The sequence below is a fragment of the Nyctereutes procyonoides genome, unplaced genomic scaffold (assembly GCF_905146905.1).
Source record: "Nyctereutes procyonoides isolate TBG_1078 unplaced genomic scaffold, NYPRO_anot_genome, whole genome shotgun sequence".
NCBI lineage: Eukaryota > Metazoa > Chordata > Mammalia > Carnivora > Canidae > Nyctereutes > Nyctereutes procyonoides.
Window position 1 is genome coordinate 3598526 of NW_026575041.1, and position 21154 is coordinate 3619679.

Genomic DNA, 21154 nt, shown 5'->3' on the forward strand with positions numbered 1-21154 from the left:
CTTTTTATAACTTTGTCTTCGCTAATAAGCTATACTATAAATGCTTTGGGGAAAGAGTCTCATGCCTTATTTTGTATTTTCTCTTCCCATGGCAACTCCCTTTTTCTTCATTGATTATTCTGCTTTAATTTTCTAATCTCTGGAAACATTTTTTCCTTATTCTCACATATTTTTATATGATAACTTGATATGTTATCACTATTTTTTTCCTTTTGTGACTTCTACAATTATATTGCTGTTTCTTTTTACCTTTGCTATTGCCATTTTATGCTTAATGTTTTTTTAAAGCAGGCTCTATGCCCAGTGTGGGGGCTCGAACTCGCCACCCCAAGATCAAGAGTCACATAATCTACTGACTGAGCCAGCTAGGCACCCCTGCTTAATAGTTTTTTTTTGCTTTGTTTGAAATTATAAGGCAGTCTGGCAGCTTGCATGTCTCATTTAGCCTAAATGGTTTCCTATCTTATTAAAGCAATAGCTCACATTATTAAAAAGTCTGTCTTGGCAGAATGATCATAAATTGTATAGACTGTCCATAATTAGCCTAACCATTCCTTCAAAACTGGACTTTAAGGTTATTCTCAGTTTTTGTTTTGCAGTTATGAACAAAGTTGCAATGGAAATCTTTTTTTTTTTTTTAAGATTATTTGAGAGAGAGAGAGAGAGAAAGAGAGCGAATATACGTGGGGTGAGGGACAGAGGGAGAAACAGACTCCTTGCTGAGCAGGGAGCCCAGTGTGGGGCTGGATCCCAGGACTCCAGGATCATGACCTGAGCCAAAGGCAGATGCTTAACCAACTGAGCCACTCAGGTGCCCATTTAGATTATTTTCCTAGATAAATTCTTGGAAATTAATTATTAGGTCAAAAGTTATAAGAATTTTATATGTTCTTGGTATGTGGGCTGTAACAATTTGATTAGTTCTTTGCTGAAGGATAGTTTTAAAATACAAGCAGTGTTAAGTTCATGTAGTAGTAATCTGTGGTGTTAACTATGGTACTTAAATAAGCAGCCTTAAAGTTTAGTGTTAACATTTTATTAGCTTTTAACTTTTTCTCTGTGTCCTTCTTACCAGGTAATCTTTATATTGCCTGCTCTAAATTGTTACTTGTCTCGGGCAAGTTGGTAATGAGCAGTTGCATTAGTTTAAGACAGTACTTGGCTGTCATCTGCACTCATAGAAAGGAGTAAACAAAAAAGTAGATAATAGAAACCACTTTGGTTTTTTTTTTTAATAATTTTTTTTTAAATTTATTTATGATAGTCACAGAGAGAGAGAGAGAGGCAGAGACATAGGCAGAGGGGGAAGCAGGCTCCATGCACCGGGAACCCGATGTGGGATTCGATCCCAGGTCTCCAGGATCGCGCCCTGGGCCAAAGGCAGGCGCCAAACCGCTGCGCCACCCAGGGATCCCTAGTTTGGTTTTAGAACACATTTGTGGTTCACTCCCTAGGTCTTCACCTTCCTAATTCTAAATGGTATGCTTAATTTAACATTAAGATTTCTTCTTTCACATATTCCATTTACAAAAATTATTTATTTGAGAGAGAGAGAGAGAGAGAGAGAGAGAGAGAACATGAGTGTGAGAGGGGCAGAGCAAGAGGACAAAGCAAACTCCTCGCTGAGCAAAGAGCCTGATTTGGGGCTCCATCCCAGGACCTTAGGATCATGACCTGAGCCAAAGGCAGACACTTAACAGGCTGAGCTACCCAGGTGCCCTTCACATATTCTATTTGATAGTGGTTGTTTGGTGGGTAGTACAAGCAGGTAACCTTCAGATAAATATGGATAATAGCTTCTGTTTATTATATATCTCTGCACTTATATATGTTTTGTTGTAGAAGATGTACTTGGATTCACCGTCCTCCTTTTTGCTGTTGTGTACCTCTACCTCTTGTTGTTCTTTTTTTTTTTAAGACTTTTATTTTTTTATTTTTTAAAAGATTTTATTTATTCATGAGAGACAGAGAGAGAGGCAGAGACATAGGCAGAGAGAGAGAGAGAGAAGCAGGCTCCATGCAGGGAGCCTATGTGGGACTCCATCCTGGGACTCCAGGATCATGCCCTGGGCTGAAGGCAGATGCTAAACCGTTGAGCCACCCAGGCATCCCAAGATTTTATTTATTTTTTATTTTTTTATTTTTCCAAGATTTTATTTTTAAGTACTCTCTACACCCAACATGGGGCTTCAACTTATAACCCGAAGATCAAGAATCCTGTGCCCTACTGACTGAGCCAGTGAGGCAGCCCTATTCTATTAGCTCTTAAATGTTTAGTTTTATAACTGTTTGACATTCTTTAATTGTCTCACTCAAGTATATTTTTCCTTTCCTAGTAAGATTTTATTTTTTTATTTTTTAAATGTTTTTAAGATTTTATTTATTCATGAGAGACACACAGAGAGAGGCAGAGACACAGGCAGAGGGAGAAGCAGGCTCCTTGCAGGGAGCCCGATGTGGGACTCGATCCCAGGATCTGGGATCACGACCTGAGTTGAAGGCAGACACTCAACCACTGAGCCACCCAGGCGTCCCTCCTAGTAAGATTTTAATTTTCTTTTGGACTTGGACCACACATGTTCTACCTTTGTTAATAACCCTTTCTTGATTTTCTCAAAGGAATCTTCTCCACTTTTGTCTTCTTCACTGCTCATTCCCTCTTTACTAAGGGTCTGTGGTTTCATGATGAAAAAAATTGTTCTCTCCACTGCTTATGAAGAATATAGATTTTGCTTTTGGCTATGGTGAAACATTGTAGCAAAGCAAAACTCTTGCTGAGAATAACTAGGAAAGCCTGATTAAAAAAAAATATATATATATATATATAAAGGCATTGATAAGTTTCCAAGGCAGCCATGACTTCAGACATTTGTGGTTTGTTGGCTAATGGAGAGTGCAACTTGAAGAGGTGGAAAAGCCAGTACAGTTCTCTTCATGGGGCTAGCACTACAGAAATTGTAGTTCAGGGCTTCCAGAGCAACAAGAACTTGAAAGTCCAAGATTCCAGAGAAAAGGGACGTGCATCCCCTCTACCTGCTTTTTTTCTCTTGAGGATTTGTTGATTCTTAAACTGTGGGTGACAAAAGGGTGAGAAGCTTCACAGAAAGCTATTGAAAAGCAAAGCACTTTTGTAGCAGTTCTTTAGTGGAGAGAAAAGTTTAGGACCCTCCAAGGAAGGTGGTCTTGGTAAACATCCAGACTCTTGGGCCCTTGGAGGGCTACAAACCAGGATAGGCTTGACAAGCATTACAAAGATTACAGCCAGCCTTAAATCAGCTCATATCCTAAATGGATTATGAGGTTATCTGCCCTCGTTCTCTCTGTTTGTGGAGAATATGATGAATCTTCTGTAGGAGTAGAATATCATCCAGCGCCTCTACAGTTTTTCATACACAATGAATGAATGATTTTTTTTTTTTTTAGATTTTATTTATTCATGAGAAACAGAGAGAGAGAGAGAGGCAGAGACAGAGACACAGGCAGAGGGAGAAGCAGGCTCCATGCAAGGAGCCCGACGTGGGGCTCGATCCCGGGACTCCAGGACCACGCCCTGGGCCGAAGGCGGGCGCTAAACCGCTGAGCAACCCAGGGATCCCTGAATGAATGACATTCTAACAAAAATTAACAAAAACCAAGAAACCAGACCAGGAATAAAAACAGACAATATAGAAAAAGATTCATGGCATCCTCGTCATCTGATAATTTATTCAGTCTCTCATTGAAGGATATGTAGGTTATTTCCAGTCTTTAGTGTTGTGATGATCTACAGTGAACATTCTTGTACATGTATCTTTGTACACATGTATATCTTTAAGATAAAGGATACCCTTATTAACTGTTTATCAAACTCTTTGATCTTTGCCAATCTGATAAAAGGAAGTATTTTGTTTTAAAAGTTTTTAATATCTTAAAATATGAGTGAAATTGAACACATTTTAATAGTTTTATAAGTCATCCGAATTTACTTTTTCTATAAGCTGCCTGTTCATGTCATTTGCCCATTGTTTTATAGGACTGTTAGGCTTTTTTTTTTTTAGTATGTAAGAGCACAGATTCTGGAGCCAGATTGCTCAGGTTCAAGTCAAGCTCTTTCACTGATAGCAGTATAACCTTGGGCAAAGTAAGTGCTCTGTGTCTCCCATTTCCTCATCTATAAAATTGGAATAATAGTATATTCCCTTTGGGTCATACAAAGATTAGATAAGGTAATAAATACAAAGTGCTTAGAAATGAGCCTGGCATAATTTAAGTGCTACATAACTGCCAGCCATCATGATGGTGCTGCAGGTGGTGATAGAGATGGATGTTACCCAGGGATTTTTTCCTTTTCCATTTCTTTAAGTAGGTTCCACGCCCAACATAGGGCTTGAACTCAGGACCTTGAGATCAAGAGTTGTGTGTGCCACCAACTGAACCAACCAGGTGCCCCACCCAAAGACTTTTTTAATTTGCCCAAGGACAAGTAGCTAGTAAGTAGGAGTATTCAAATTAGGATCTAGGTCTTGGGGATGTGAGTCCAAAGTTCTTATTCATCCTGATATACTGATAAGAAATTGAACTGTGGGGGGTGGAAGTGGAATGTGAAAACTCAAGCATGGTCAGGTACCAAGGGATGATTAAGATTTGAGAATTGTTAAGGTTAACATCTTCTCAGTACAGTTGAGTGAGGTTCTCCTTCTAATTTTATATTGAGTATGCTTTGACAATGATACTTCTTTCCTGAGGTTTTGGTGCAATTAGAAAAATACCTGTCCTATATTTTGTTTGTTTTTTCCTTTATTAATAACCCATCACCCTACCCCAGAGAAAATCCTTTTCAGGAAGGACCTTCAAGGAAGTACAGCTATTCCTACAGTTCACATTAGACTGAATGCAATGCTCAGCTTGGTCACCAGCCACAGATGTGTGTCATTCTTAAGGCATAATATCATTAGAGAGTTTCTCTTCCTGTTAAACATAGTACTGGTTGGAGGATGGGCATTAAGAAAGTACTACACCCATTGGATTCATTTACAAATACCAACGTATTCAGCATCTCAGTGACACCTGAAGTAGTTTCTAGCATGTCTTTTTTGTGTGATGAAGGAAAGATGAGTAGTTGTTTCTGTGCTACCGAGACACTTGACAATCCCTATAGAAGCTGGTGGAGGAATTGGGTTTGGGACCAACTCCTCTGGACTAAGGAGGGTGTTTTTAGTCTCCCCCATCATCTATATCATTCACCAAATGGTAGATTTGTTACCAAGGATGAACCTACAGTAATACATTATAATCACCCAAAGTCTGTAGTTTACCTTAGGATTCACTCTTGTTATACATGCTGTGGGTTTGAACAAATACATAATAATGTATATCCATCATTGTATTATTGTACAGAGTATTTTTAAGATTTATTATTATTATTTTTTTAATTTTTAAGATTTTTAAAGATTTTATTTATTTATTCATGAGAAACTGAGAGAGAGGCAGAGACATAGGCAGAGGGAGAAGCAGGTTCCTCACAGGGAGCCCAGTGTGGGACTCAATCCCAGGACCCCGGTATCATGCCCTGAGTCAAAAACAGATAGATGCTCAACCACTGAGCCACCCAGGTGCTCTCAGAGTGTTTTTATTGCCCTAAGAATCCTCTGAGCTCTGCTAACTATCCCTACCCTCCTCCATTCCTAGCAACCACTGATCTTTTTATTGTCTCCATGATTTTATCTTTTCTAGAATGTCATATGGTTGGAATCAGTTCAGTATGTGGCTTTTTCAGGGTGACTTCTTTGACTAAGTAATATGCATTTAAGTTTCCTCCATGTCATTTCATGTCTTTAATAGCTCTTTTCTTTTCTTTTCTTTTCTTTTCTTTTCTTTTCTTTTCTTTCTTTTCTTGCTTTCTTGCTTTCTTTCTTTCTTTTCTTTTCCCATTTATTATCTCATAGTTTCTTATTTATTCATTTATTTATTTTAGAGAGAGAGAGAGCATGTGTGTGCACACACAAGGTCAGGGGAAGGGCAGAGGAAGAAGGAGAGGGAGAATCCTAAGCAGGCTCCACACCCAGTACAGAGTCTGACGTGGGTTTTGATCCCATGACCCTGAGATCAGAACCTCAGCTGAAATTAAGAGTTGATTGCTTATCTGACTGAGCCACTCAGGTGCCTCTAATAGCTCAGTTCATTTTAACACTAAATAATATTCCATTTTCTGGATGTACCACAGTTTATCCATTTATCTGCTGAAGGATATCTTGGTTGCTTCCAAGTTTTGGCGATTATGAATAAAGCATATCAAAATATCTTTGTGCAGGGTTTTGTATGGACAAAATTTTCACCTCATTTGGGTAAATATCAAGGAGTGCAATTGCTGGATCATATGGTGAGACTATGTTTAGTTTTGTAAGAAACTGCCAGGTATATTTTCTAAAGTAGCTGTACCATTTTGCATTCCCACCAGCAACAAATCTTTTGCTCCACATCTTCCCCAGCATTTGGTGTTATCAGTGTTTTGGATTTTGGCAATTCTAATAGATGTGGAATGGTATCTTGTTTTAATTTGTAATTCTTTAATTACTTATGCTATGGAGTATCCTTTTATGTACTTACTTGCCAAGTATATATCTTTGGTGAGGTGTCAAAGTCTTTTGGCCATTTTTAAAAAATCACGTTGTTTTCTTACTTTTGAGTTTTAATAGTTCTTTCTATATTTTATTTTATTTTCTTACCCCCCCTTTCTTTTTTAGTAATCTCTACACCGAATGTGGGGCTCAAACTCATGACCCCAAGATCAAGAGTTGTATGCTCTACCAACTGAGCCAGCCAGGCATCTCTAGTTCTTTTTTTTTTTCTTTTTTCTTTTTTTATTTTATTTATTCATGAGAGCCAGAGAGAGAGGCAGAGACATAGGCAGAGAGAGAAGCAGGCTCCATGCAGGGAGCCTGATGTGGGACTTGATCCCAGGACTCTGGGATCATCTGGGCCGAAGGCAGCCACTGAACCGCTGAGCCACCCAAGCGTCTCCTAGTTCTTTATATATTTTAAATAATAGTCTTCTATCAGCTATATCAATTGCAGATATCCAATCTGTGGTTTGCCTTCTCATTCTCTTGATATTGTCTTTTGCAGACAGAAAATTTTAATTTTAATGATGTACATGGGTCATGTTTTTGATAGTGTATCTAAAAAGGCATCTCCATACCAAGGTCACCTGGGTTTTCTCCTGTTTCTCTGCAGTTAGTTAGCAGTAGTATTGCACATGTTTCAACCACAATTTTATCTTTTGGAGATGAAGAATCTGACATGACCCTAGAGAGGCAGAACGAAAGAGAAAAGTCCCACATCAGCAGATAGCAACTATTTTATTATAAATGATTGTTTTTTCTTTACTAAAAAGCAGGGAATCTGAAAGGTTAATAATGTTTGATAAAATATCCTGTACAATTAATAATGTTGATTGTATGCATGTTCTCCAGCCAACTTTATAAAATATTGTAGAAGACTTTGATTTAAAAGGGGAGATTTTGGGGTGCCTGGGTGGCTCAGTTGGTTAAGCATCCGATTCTTATTTCAGCTCAGGTCATGATCTCAGAATAGTGAGATCAAGTCCCATCTTGGGCTCTGTACTGGGTATGGAGCCTGCTTAAGATTCTCTCTTTCTCTCTTTCTCTGGCCCCCCACCCCAGCTTGCACCCTCTCTCCCTCTAAAAAAAGAAAGAAAGAAAGAAAGAAAGAAAGAAAGAAAGAAAGAAAGAAAGAAAAGGGAAGATTTTCATATTTCTAGTCTTTTTTCTTTTTTAAAAGTTTTTGTTCGAGAGAGAGAGAGAGAGAGACAGAGAGACAGAGACACAGGCAGAAGGAGAAGCAGGCTTCCTGCAAGGAACCTGACATGGGATCCGGGATCCTGGGATCACGCCCTGAGCCGAAGGCAGACGCCCAACCGCGGAGCCACCCAGCCATCCCTCTAATCTTTTCCTATTCCAGTCTCAATAGTCCAAGTGGATTGAAACCCCATGTTTCATAAAGCTTCAAAGAAATTGTTTAGATATTGTAGCTATTATAGCTTATAGCTATATGTTTAAAATCCTAGTAGCATTTTTACCCTCCTGTTAAGACTTTAATAGAGAATTTCAGAATTTAGAGAAACTTATTGAGATCAATTGAAATGAAATAAAAACACTGTTACTGAATCATTAACTTTAGAAGTTATCTAGTGTGTTGCTTATGTCTCAGGAAGAAACAGATCTAGATATTTTAATTTTGGTCGGTGGTGTGTGAATGTATGTGTGTGTGTGTGTGTTAGGAAAGCTCCAAGACCACCCAATTATGATGATTTACTAGGAGTACCAATAGGACACAGCATATAGTCATACTCATGGCTATGATTTATAACAGTGAAAGGATACAAACCAAAATCAGCAAAGGGAAAAGGCAAATGGGATGAAGTTCAGGGGAAACCAGGTACAAACTTTCAGAGCCCTCTCTCAGTTGAGTCACGCTGGAAGTACTTAATTCCTCTAGCAATATGTTGTGACAACACATGTGAAATGTTGCTAACTAGGGAAGCTCGTTAGAGTTTTTACTAGAAGTTGATGACAGGCACCCTCTGCCTAGCATGTGCCAAAATTCCAGACTCAGCAGCAAAGAAGGTAGTCAGCATAACTGGGTTGTTACTACAAACAGTTTAGGTGTAGTGAACTGTACTTAATCAGTTAGGGAGAGTGGGAACTCTCCTGAAATCCAAGTTCCTAGGCACCAGTGAGCCAAGGGCCAACCTTGTAATTAGGCCTTTTAAGATCAGCAGTTAGGCCTGCTATGTTACCTCTTTTTGAGTATGTGTATGTAACACTTAGCATGTAGTGTGCTTTTATTAAATGTTAGCTGTTTTTATTTATTATAGGAATTCTTCATTGATTACTACTACTTCTATTAATTGTGATCTTCTGCATTCCTAGGAGGTAGGTTGGCCAGTATTTTGATCTTCATTTGATAGATGAGACCTAGGCAAAGAGAAGCAATGACATTTCTAAATACTTAATTGACAGATCAAGTATCAGAATCTAATATATTCTTTTTGCAAGTTCATAGGAAAAAGATTTTTCTTTTGCCTTGTTGACATTTCTAGAGGGCATTAGTAAAATATAAAATAGGATTAAATATTTAAGTTAATGTCATGTTGGAACAAATTCACATTTTATATTTAGCTATGTAATTTTTGAACTTTGGGGCACAATGTCATTTAATGTAGCACAGTTCTGTTGGGGCAAAAAGTGATCTTGACTCTTTAGCATTTTGTATTCTTAATGAATTAAATATCGTTAATCTTAACCTAGGATTAAGCTAATCTATATCAGTACTGATTTTGGTGAATGTGAATTGGTATTTTACCTCTACCCTACCCATTACCTTTTACTCTCAAATAAATTAAGGCATAGTAAGATTTCAGTCACTATGCTGAGTTCCACTTGGCCTTATATATGAACTTTGAGATTTCTTAATGGGTATCCCAAAGTGAATTTAACTTTTCATGTAACATACCTATCAAAGCAATTGGATCATTATCGTTATTTCTTGTAAGTTGTATTTGCAAGTAAATCGGACCAAAACCACAATTATTCTCTCCCAACACCAGAGACAATTTTATAGTTGTTAGATTCTCTTGTATGCCACTCTACTGGCTGAAATAGTTTACAGTATATTCACTCTCATTACACTCATTTGATACTCATAATGGTCTGTCATGCTAGGTGGTATTCTAATTTTACAGAAGAGGAAGTTGAGTGTGACTTATCCAAGATTTTGGAAACTTCTGAGTTGGAGATCAGGCTTTTAACTTTGTATTATTTACACAATATAATGAAGATGGTAAGCTCTTTGGATATTTTTGTTCTAAATGGTAGCAAGAACCATTTTAGAGAAAGCAAATTATCCCATAGTAAGTAAAAATTTTCATAGGGACATCCGAGTGTCTCAGTTGGTTAAGTGTCTGACTCTTGGTTTTGTCTTAGGTCATGATCTCATGGGCTGTTAGATTGAGCACCAATTTGAGCTCCCCACTTGGTGGGGGAGTCTGCTTGAAGATCCTCTCCTTCTGCCCCTTCACCCCCCTACCCCCATGTGTGTGGATGCATGCACAGTGTCTCTCAAATAAATCTTTAAAAAACCTTTTTTTCATAATTTCCCCAGGCCATCACTAAAATATTTTTAGTCCCTTACGTTAGTAAATTTATAAGCCTGAATAAGATTATGCTCCTTATGTTGCTCCTCAAATGAAAATAAAGATTTAGAATTTTTAGTTTTTATTTTTTTAATATTTTATTTATTTATTCATGAGAGAGAGAGGGAGAGAGAGAGGCAGAGACACAGGCAGAGGGAGAAGCAGGCTCCACGCAGGGAGCCCGACGTGGGACTGGATCCTGGGACTCCAGGATCACACCCTGGGCCGAAGGTGGCGCTAAACCACTGAGCCATCCTGGCTGGCCAAGATTTAGAATTTTTTAAAGTACGTAGGAGAAGAATCTTAAACTTTGTACCAGAAGAAACCATGATATTTGCTATTATATCTTGTCCTGAGGAAGATCTTTCCGAATATATAAAATATTGAAGCCATAAAAAAGGGAGTTTGATTAATATAACTGCATAAAAATAATCACTGTGAGCAAAGTCAAGACAAATGATAAACTAGGAAAAGTATTGCTAGTCATAGAACATACGGCTAATTTTCCTTATAGAGAGCTTTAACAAATCAAGAAGAAAAAGTTTATATAAGGAGTAAAGGAAATGCGCATACCTTTCATATCAAAGTAAATGCAAATTACTCAGACATGAAAAGTACTTGATTTCACTTATAAAATATGTATGTAAGATACAGAATTTCACCTGTTAGATTGGCAAAACTAAAAAGTTTCGATATTCCTTGTGTTGGAAAAGCTAACAAGGAGATGGTACTGTCTTGCGTTGCTGGTTAGGACTTAAGTCAGTAGAGGCTACAGGAAGGAAGGACGGCTTTTTATTGTCAGAATTACAAAAGCATGTATGCACATACTCTTTGACACACTAATTCTGATTCCAGCAATTCAATCTATGAATATACTTGCAAAATGACATACATGCAAGATCATTCATGACAGCATTGTTTGAATAGTGTTTGGAGATTTAAATTCCCCTTGATACCTGCATTTTGGTCCTCCTCTTTATTACTTTGTCTTCTCTTTTTGTTCTTAGAGGTTGGTTTGTGGCCATTTCACAGTTCTGTCTAAAGGATGGAATCAGCCAGGGTTTTTCATTTTAATCAGCAGAAATCTACTCTGACAGATTTAAGCAGAAAAAGAATTTACTGAGAAAGAATATTGGGCAATCCAGAATAATCAGCCAGGTAGCCAGAAAACTTGGCTTGGAAAACAACAGCTAGGATCCAAGAGCAAAGCCTGTATAATACGGATTCTTTGAAAGTTCTTTGTGACCCACTGTAGTTTTAATTGTTCCTTGTTTATTTTAAGGAGTAAATATTCTATTTATTGGGTTCATACATATGTATAAGTGTATTAGTATAAAATTTGTTAGTCTTCTTTTTCAGTGTTTCTACCTTTTTACTACCTTTTGGTCTGCCTGGTCTGTTTTCAACTGTGGTGTCGAGATTTCTTGCATTGTTTTGGAATTCTTCACATCTCCTTGTAATCTTATTAGTTTTTGCTTTGGTGTATGTTCATACAAGTTCATGATTATTATATCTTCTTGCTTGGGTTGCCTTTTTAATCATTATGTAATTTCCCTCTTTATTTCTTTTTTTTAATATATTTTTTTAAATTTTTATTTATTTATGATAGTCACACACAGAGAGAGAGAGAGAGAGAGAGAGGCAGAGACACAGGCAGAGGGAGAAGCAGGCTCCATGCACCGGGAGCCCGATGTGGGATTCAATCCCGGGTCTCCAGGATTGCGCCCTGGGCCAAAGGCAGGCGCCAAACCGCTGCGCCACCCAGGGATCCCTCCCTCTTTATTTCTATTAATGCTTTTCTCTTGGTTTTGCCAAGTACAGTTTTATGGCCTTGGGCAAGTCATTATCGTCTCATTTTCTTATTATAAAATGGGTATAATACCTATCTTATAAAGTTTCTGTGAAGATTCACTGAAAAAATATATATGAAGTATTTTACATGTGATAAGTTCTCCATAAATGGACTGAAATTACTTTTTTGCCTTGAGGTTTTTCTTGTTCCTCTCTCTATTTCCTTCTCTATTAAAGCGTCAGATTTTAAATACTGTTTGCCTATAACTAGAAATGTGCTTAAGGGACATGATTAAAATACTCATTAGGACTTTTTTTTTTTTAGTATATGTGCTGCCGAAGCGAGCACAGACCTTTTTTTTTATAAGTGAATGAAGGTGGTGGAACGTTTGCCTCCCACAGCGAGTCTAACAATTCTCTAGTACTTGTAGACTTAGTAAGTCTTAAAATTGATGCTGTATTTTGATCACTACATGTACATAGAGGTATATAGAAGTGTCATGTACTTTTAAGGAAGCAGAAGTCTGTACTTTACTCCTCCTTGTTGATAGCCTTTAGAACTTAACTTTTATTCTTGTTCTTAATTTCGATTTTTATCATCTATTTATATTGCCAACATGTGTTATGTGCTTCTGTGGCCCTGGATATCTCAGATTTAAAAATATATAGAGATAAGGGGGAAAAACAATGTCAGCTGGGTAAACCACATAGGAAGTCTAAAAATATATGGTATGTATCAATTGTAACTTGATAGTCAAGGGTTAGGAGAGCCAATGCTGGAGAAAGACAAAACTGGGATGAAGTTGTCATCCATCTTTGGAGAGTCTTGAATGAAGAGTTTTGACTTTGTTCCTGTAGGCCAGTAAAAACCACGAGGCTTTTAAGGATAAAAAATCAGGTTACATACTGAAAATACTGACAGGTTGTATGCAGGGAAAATACTCTGCTGGCAATGTTGAAAAAGAAATAGAAAAATACAGCGTTATGAGTAAAACTTCAACTCATTTAAAATGTTACTTGGTAACATTGAACTAAGAACTTTATTTTTTTATTTTTTTATTTTTTGAACTAAGAACTTTAAATGTAGTTTTTTCTTAAGGTCCCTTAACATATTACTTTATTAGTGAGGCTTTTCCAGACCATTCTTTATAAGATAATTTTTTTCTTTCATCCTATATTTGTTTTCCTCCATAACACTTAGTACTACCAGTTGTATTTTATGCACACACTTGTTTATTGTCTGTAAGATTGTAAACTCCATGAAAGCAAGGGCTTTCTTTGTTCAGTGCTTCTCCGTGCTTAGAACTGTACCTCATTTATACCCTTTAATAAATATTTATTATGAATTTTCAAATTAAAATGACCACAGTTTTTTATGTAGTTTATAATGTGGGGACAGCAGTAGGACAAGGTTTTGGGTTCTTTCCTAGAAACTCCTGTTAAAAAAAGTGTTTTGTTTTCCCTTTCTTCCAGAGTTTATATTCAGAGCACCAATCAAATTAAGCAAGCCTGGGGAACTTCGTGAAGAATATGAAAGCCTGAGAAAGGTACAGTATATACATTATCACACACTCATTTTTTTTTAAAGTAAATTGAAAGGATGACATTAAAGAATACTTAATGGGAGCTTTTAAAATTTACGATGCATTGCCTTTCTCCATACTACCTTATAGTATAGCTATAACGGAAGCAGAGTAAACCTTAACTAAGAACCCCTTTTTAGCTGTCCTTTCAAAGATGAAACTGTAGTTCACCTGGCCTGTCTCATACCTGCCACAATAACTAGCCACCAAGAGATGTATCCTTGGCATATATTTATTTATTTAAATTTATTTTAGAAAGAGAGAACATAGCGCATATGCACATGCTAGTGTGGGGAGGGGCAGAGGGAGAAAATCTCAAGCACACTGCCTGCTGAGCCTGGAGCCTGGCACAAGGGGGTAAGAGGGGCAGGGCTCTAGTCCCAAGACCCATGAGATCATAACCTGACCTGAGCCGAAACTGAAAAGTCGGACCCTTAGCCCACTGAACTACCTAAATGCCCCTATTCTTGGCATTTAAGTGTTGGCTAAAAGGCAACATTTAAGCTCTCATAATAATAGCTTGTATTATTTTTCCTTATCTTGCAAGTTTCCTCTAATTACATGTAACTGGTATTCTCTTTTGTTGCTTTTACTCTGTTATGTAGTGCAGAAGAACTGTAACTTAGGACAGTAAAGGAGTAGTAAAATAACTTCCTAGGTAGAGAATGTTTACTACTGGGAAAGATTTTAGCCATGTCCACATCATCTTATTTTCAATGTTTTCAAGCTAATTGCGAATCATGTAGAGAATTAACATGTCAAAAAGGCTGATAATAAGTATAAGATTTGTATCATCCTTCTCCAGCCCTTTCCCTTCACCACCATATCTTATCCACCTTTGTAAATTATTCGATGCATGGATACTTAATATTTTATAAAGGCACGTAATCCGTAATCCACTAATCTGAACCGGACGTTATGAAACAAGCAATACAATAACATTATTGTGACACTTTATACTGAATGAACAAATCAGTGTTTAAAAAGGTCATGTTAAAGAGAAAATAGAAACTTTGTTTAATTACTATACATTCTTTGACTTTCTCTTTTATTTTTATTTTTTAAAAGTATTTATTTATTCATGAGAGTGTGTACACAGAGAAAGAGAGGCAGAGACACAAGCAGGCTCCTCACAGGGAGCCTGATGTGGGACTCAACACCAGATACCGGTCTCCAGGCTCACACCCTGGGCTGAAGGCAGCACTAAACCGCCTCCTGGGGCTGCCCCGACTTTTTCTTTTAAATGAGAGTGTCAGATGTTGACTTGGGTCCTCATACTCCTTTTGTATTCTATTGTGAGGGTTGTTTGGTTTTTAAATCACTTACAAAAGTTTTTTTCTACATAGGAAGAAATTCTTTTTAGGGACCACATCAAAAAAAACCACAGATCCCCCCCCCCCCAAAAAAAAAAAGAACCACAGATTCCTCTTGAATAAAATTCTAGAATCTGCAGATATTTAATTCTGATAAACCTTTTTACAAACTTGGAGAATATGGAAATTTTAAAGCTATCAGCTTGAAGATAAAGTAAGGAATTGGAGGTAGAAAAAGGAGGTAAAACAATGCATTGTAAGAGTAGAAGTTTTTATAAGCTTTGGGAGAGAGAAAGAAACCTTGGGGAACTGTACCTTTACTCCTTTTAGGAGGGGATAGAAAAGTGGTTTTAAAAGGGACCAATAGGGATCCCTGGGTGGCGCAGCGGTTTAGCGCCTGCCTTTGGCCCAGGGCGCGATCCTGGAGACCCCGGATCGAATCCCACGTCGGGCTCCCGGCATGGAGCCTGCTTCTCCCTCTGCCTGTGTCTCTGCCTCTCTCTCTCTCTCCCTCTCTCTCTCTGTGACTATCGTAAATAAATAAAAATTAAAAAAAAAAAAATAAAAGGGACCAATAGCAGGGCAGCCCAGTTGGCTCAGCAGTTTAGCGCCACCTTCAGCCCAGAGCCTGATCCTGGAGACCCGGGATGGAGTCCTACATCTCTCTCTCTCTCTCTCTCTCCTCTCTCTCTCTCTCTCTGTGTCTCTCATGAGTAAATGAAATCTTAAAAAAAATAAAATAATATAAAAGGGACCAATGGCAGAATGATGTTAAGCGAAGCTAGGACAGTCTCACCTTATATAAACTGGATTGGGTTTGAAAAACATTCACTTGTGTCATTTGAGTTAAATAAGTGACATGTATGGCTCCCTCCTCCCAACTCCCAAGTACCCAAGTTGCTGGCATCCATTGTACACCTGGAAAATGGAATTTCATGTCATAAAATCAAAAGGCACTAATATGGCATACCTATACAGTAGAATAATATTAAACAATAAAATAGAATGAACTACTGGTACATGCCACTACTTGGATGAACCTCAAAAAGATGCTAAGTGAAAAGAATGAGGTACAAGGGACCACACATTGTATAATTCCATTTATAGGGGATGTGCAGAATAGACAAATGTGATGGAGACAGACTGGAGATTAATGGTTGGTTGAAGTAGGGGGTGGAAATGGGGGTTAACAATAAATGGGCATGAGTGATTTAATTGCAGTAGTGAAGATTTTTAAAACTCATTTATGGTGTATTCCACAGCTTGGTAAATTTACTAAAAGTCCCTGAATCATACACTTGAGGTGAATGAATTATATAACATGTAAAATATGCCTCAATAAAGTTGTAAAGAAAAATTAAAAGACACTAGACACTTGGATGGAGAACTTGATAGAGAAAAAGGTGTCTCTTAGAGTGCATATATTCTAAAACAAAACAAAGTAAATATATAATTATTTGCTGAATATCTAGGGAAGGAATATCCTTAGAAGTTTCTACTCAGCAGGGGATGGTAAGTGGAAATTAGTTTTATACAACTTATCATTACTATTTTGATGCATAACATGCTACTAATACACTTTTTGTTTGGTATATTTTCTTTAAGTGACAGAAAAACCTTTATGAGGGCTACAGAAGTTTAATAAGAAATTTTATTCTTCTAATTATAGTACTTTTCAAAGATATTTACTTAGTAGTCATAGATCTTCTTACCTATGGCTAGTGTTATGAATTTCTAAATTTTATGATTATGTGTGGATTTATATTTCTGAATATGTTTAAAGATTTCTTCTTGCCACATGCCATAGGTAATTTTGTTTTCTTGATAAGAAAAACAATGCATGAATATGCAGAACAAAATGTAAAAGTCCCTCTTTTTCTTATTTCTCATGCTCTTTACCATAGTTAACTAGTTTCAGCAGTTTAGTGTGTATTAGGTCCTTTATATACCTATACACGCATGTGTGTACGCACACACACACACGTGCATGCTTTAGTCTTTTCAGTATAAATGAGATCACAATGTATATTCATTTATTCATCAGATATTTTTTGTGTCCTTACTGTGTGCCAGGCATTGGGGATATGGTGCTGAAGAAGACACCCAAGTTCCTTGCCCAGGGAGTTCCATTCTAGTGCAGAAGACATTAAATAAACAAATAGATACGTAATATATATTAATAAAGTAGGATCAGAAGAGTTACAGGGTAATGGAGAGGGAACTTGAGGAGACACAAAAAGACTGTTTTAGATAGAGTAATCAAGGTCTCTCAGAGAAGATAATGTTTGAGTTGCTACCTGGAAGAAGTGAAGTAGCAAGCCAAATGAAGGTATGAGGAAAGAGTTTTCCAGGCAGAGGAGCAAAATGCAAAGATCCTGAGACAGAAACAAGTTTGGCTTGTTCAAGAACTGTGTGGCTGGAGCTGGTGTGTGCAAGTGGTGGGTAGAAGGATGGTATGGGGATTTGGTAGGACATGAGCTGGGAGAAATAGAAGGGCGAGATCAAAGAAGGCCTAGTTGACCTGTTAAGGAACCTAAATTTGAGTGTGATATGAAGCCAGTATTACGATCTGACTCATACTTTTAAAAGGTCTCTGGTTGCTGTGTAGGGAGAAACAGTAATGGGCCTAGGAGTTAGGAATTGTATTTACTGTGGATAAGAGAGACCCAAAAATAACAACCCAAACAAATTAGTTTTTTTTTTTTTACATTTTTAAATTTAAATTCAGTTTGCCAACATATAGGGTAACACCCAGTGCTCATCCCATCAAGTACCCTCCTCAGTGCCCATCACCCAGTTACCCCATTCCCCCACCAAACAAATTTATTTTTCTCAAGTAACAAAAACCAGATGTAAAGCTGATACATACAGCAGCTTCATGACATCAGGAAGTCAAGTTCCTTTTGTCTTTCTATTTAGACCTCTTCAACTATGCCTATTTACTTGTACTGTGAGTTGGCTGATCCTTCTCTAGAATCATATCTAGACAGAAAGTAGAAGAAGAAAGACATGGAGTTTTTTTTAAAGAGCTTTCCCCAAAGTCCCACCCAGTGATTTCACATGTGCTTCATAGTACACTGTCATAGACGATCTCTAGCTGCCAGGGAGTCTGGGAAGCAGAGTGTTTTAGCTGGTTACTAACTTCCCAAGTAAAATCTGGGTTCTCTTGGAAAGAAAGGAAAAAATGGATAATGGGTAGGTAGCTAGAAGTCTGGTGACTCATGGGACAAGAATGGAAATAAGACTAATTAGGGCACTTTGGGATTAAGCAGTGTGTTGGGTTTAAGCAGGGTTAGGTGTTGCTAGAAGAATGACAGAGTGAGTGATACAGTGGACTGGAAAAAGTATACAAAGGAGATGCTTGGGTGGCTCTGTGGTTGAGCATCTGCCTTTGGCTCAGGTCCCCGGATCCTGGAATCGAGTCCCACATCGGCTCCGCGCCCTCCCACAGGGAGCCTGCTTCTCCCTCTGCTATGTCTCTGCCTCTCTCTCTGTGTCTCTCATGAATAAATAAAATCTTTAAAAAAAAAAAGTATACAAGGAAGTTGTTTAGTTTTGGACCATGGTTTTAGAGGAGGTAATTTAAGGAGGGAATTGAGATGATGGACACAATGGACAGTGAAAATGTGGTAAGGTCAGTGGATTGAGGTTTTGATGGTGATAGAATTGTAAAAGTAGGGTCACTGGCATATAAGTGAAGCTGGAAAGCTGGGAAGTGGTGGTCTAAATGTGAGAGGCTTAAAAGTGAGACTGGGAGGTAGTTTAGTTACTGGATGGGAAGAGGTTTAGAGTATGATCAGGGAGTAGACAACTGAAGTAGGAAAAGACTTCTTTAGGAGGAAGTAAAGGAACTGAGAGTATACTAATGTTGAAATCTTCAAGAATGATCAATAGTGTAGTTGGAGAGAAACGTAGGTGCTAAGTTTTTCTGTGAATAAGGGGAATTGACAAAGAGGTGACTACCACAAAGAGGAGTTGTGGGTGTTAAGTCTGATGGTAAATACTTCAGAGAAGCTCAGATTTTTGAGGAGTAATATGATCTATTCTGCAATTTGCTCTTTTTTTTTTTTTTTTACTAACAATATATGGTGTGTGTGTGTGTGTTGTGGGAGGTAAGACTTTCATACAGATATTTTTTCATCCTGATTGATATTTCATAGTATGGATGAGGCATAATTCACTTAACTATTCCATTATCATTAGTCATTTAAGTTTTTTCTAATTTCTACCAGTTTTAAAGAGATGCTGTACTGAATACACTTGAACATATGTGAGCAAATACTTCCTTTAGGTAGATTCCTAGAAGTGAAAGTTCAAGGTCAAATGTTATGTACACTTTGTATTTTGGTGGATATTAACAAATTGCCTTTTAAAAAGACCTTTTCAACTTATTTTGTCACCAACAGTGAAAAAGAGTCCCCTTTCTTTAAATCCTTCCCAAACTTCTATCATTTCTGGTATTTTGCTAATCTGCCAGGTAAAAATAATATCTTTGTTTTTTTAAAATCTTTTTTTTTAAATTCATTTATTCATGAGACACACACACATAGAGAGGCATAGATACAGGCAGAGGGAGAAGCAGGCTCCATGCAGGAAGCCTGATGTGGGACTTGATTCCCAGACCCTGGGATCACGCCAAGCCAAAGCAGACACTCAACCACTGCTGAGCCACCCAGGCATCGTAATATCTCTTTGTTTTAATTTATATTTCCCTGATTACTAGCTAGGATGAGCATCTTATACTTGCTGGTCATTTATACATTTTCTGTGCATTGCTTATTTACAGTCTTTTTTTTTTTTAAGGTTTTATTTATCTGAGAGGGAGAGCAAGAGAGTGAGTGCACAAGCAGGGGAGAGGCAGAAAGAGAGGGAGAGCAGACTCCCTGCTGAGCAGGGAGCCTGGCCCGGGGCTCTATCTCAATGGACCCTGGGTTCATGACCTGAGCTGAAGGCAGACACTTAACCCACTGAGCCACCCAGGTGCCCCTGTTTATAATCTTTGTGAAAACCGCTTCCATCTTTTAAACATTTGTAAACCTGACTACTAATGGCATATTTTTTTCCCCTGTGCTTTTGTAGAGTATTCTATTGAAAAAAGTTTCTGACTTCTGTTTATTTATTGAAGAAGGTGGGGCTAAGCACAAGGGAGAGGGACAAGCAGACTGTGCTGAGCCAGAGCCTGACATAGGACTCAATCCCACAACTCAATCCCACAACCCATTCCCACAAATCATGACCTGAGCCAAAATCAAGAGGTGAACTATTAACTGACTGAGCCACCCAGGCACCTCTTGACTTCTTTCCCTGACATTTTATGGGGTTTTTAAGTGGAAGGAGAAAATTAGCATGTGCTCAGTGTCTTCTAGCTTGTTACATTATTTGAAGAAATAATTTTGTTGTATTCACTATTGAGTATAAATGTATGGATATATATATTCTTGTTATATTCTTGTCTACAGAGAATGTTGAAATAAAAAATAATTTTAGCAAGAAATTATTTCAATATTGTTATCTTTTTATGTTTCTATTTTATATGAGATTATTAGTCACTTATGTCTTTTGAAAAAATTGATTCATCTCTGAGTTCTGTTTATTGGTTGGATTAAGCTTATTTTGTACATCATTATTTTTTCTGCTTATATAGTTTGTTAGATGCTTAGTTTTGACCACATGGTTAAATAGTTGCTTTATGTTAGAGTTAGGAAACATATAATCCTCATGCTCTTGTTTGTCTTCTTTGAAGCATTGGACTCTGAAAGGTTGAAAGTAGAGGGAAAAAATAGCCTCTACTTCTAGACTGCTTATCTCCCTGGTTTCTGTAGTGGGAAAGATGAACTGCTTTTGATAATTCTGTGGGTCACATGAGTGGTTTAGACTTTCTCTGAATTGGTTTACTGACCTATCCATTTTCTTTTTTCTCCTGCTCTACTGGTTCGTTTTTGAGGAGTATTTTCTCCCCATTGCTGGCTGAATTATTCAAGTAGTAAGCATGCGGTTCTTAGTCCTTAGCCAGAGCACAGGGTAATCAGATATGGTCAATGGGTTACTGAAGTGAATAATGTCTCCATAAGGCTGATGCTAACTTTTGTGAAGAAATTTTTTAAAGGTAAGTAAACTTTGAGGACCTAATTGTTTTTGAAAGGATGTATCTTTAAAGTCTCTTTTATTATCTTTATGCCATGAACTTAAAATATAATGCACTTAATTAAAACTAGAACATTTCATGGGGCACCTGGGTGGCGCAGTTGGTTAAGTATCTGCTTTTGGCTTAGGTC

The 21154-nt window shown here is 37.6% G+C and overlaps 1 protein-coding gene across 1 annotated transcript in view; it reads left to right on the forward strand.

Annotated features, from left to right (window-relative positions):
* The window catches only part of RNF169 (ring finger protein 169), an 81329-nt gene that overhangs the window by 18996 nt on the left and 41179 nt on the right, over positions 1-21154 (forward strand). Inside the window, exon 2 of the mRNA XM_055320342.1 lies at positions 13457-13530. Within this exon, the coding sequence (XP_055176317.1) occupies positions 13457-13530 (74 nt within the window). The remainder of the gene's footprint in view (positions 1-13456; positions 13531-21154) is intronic.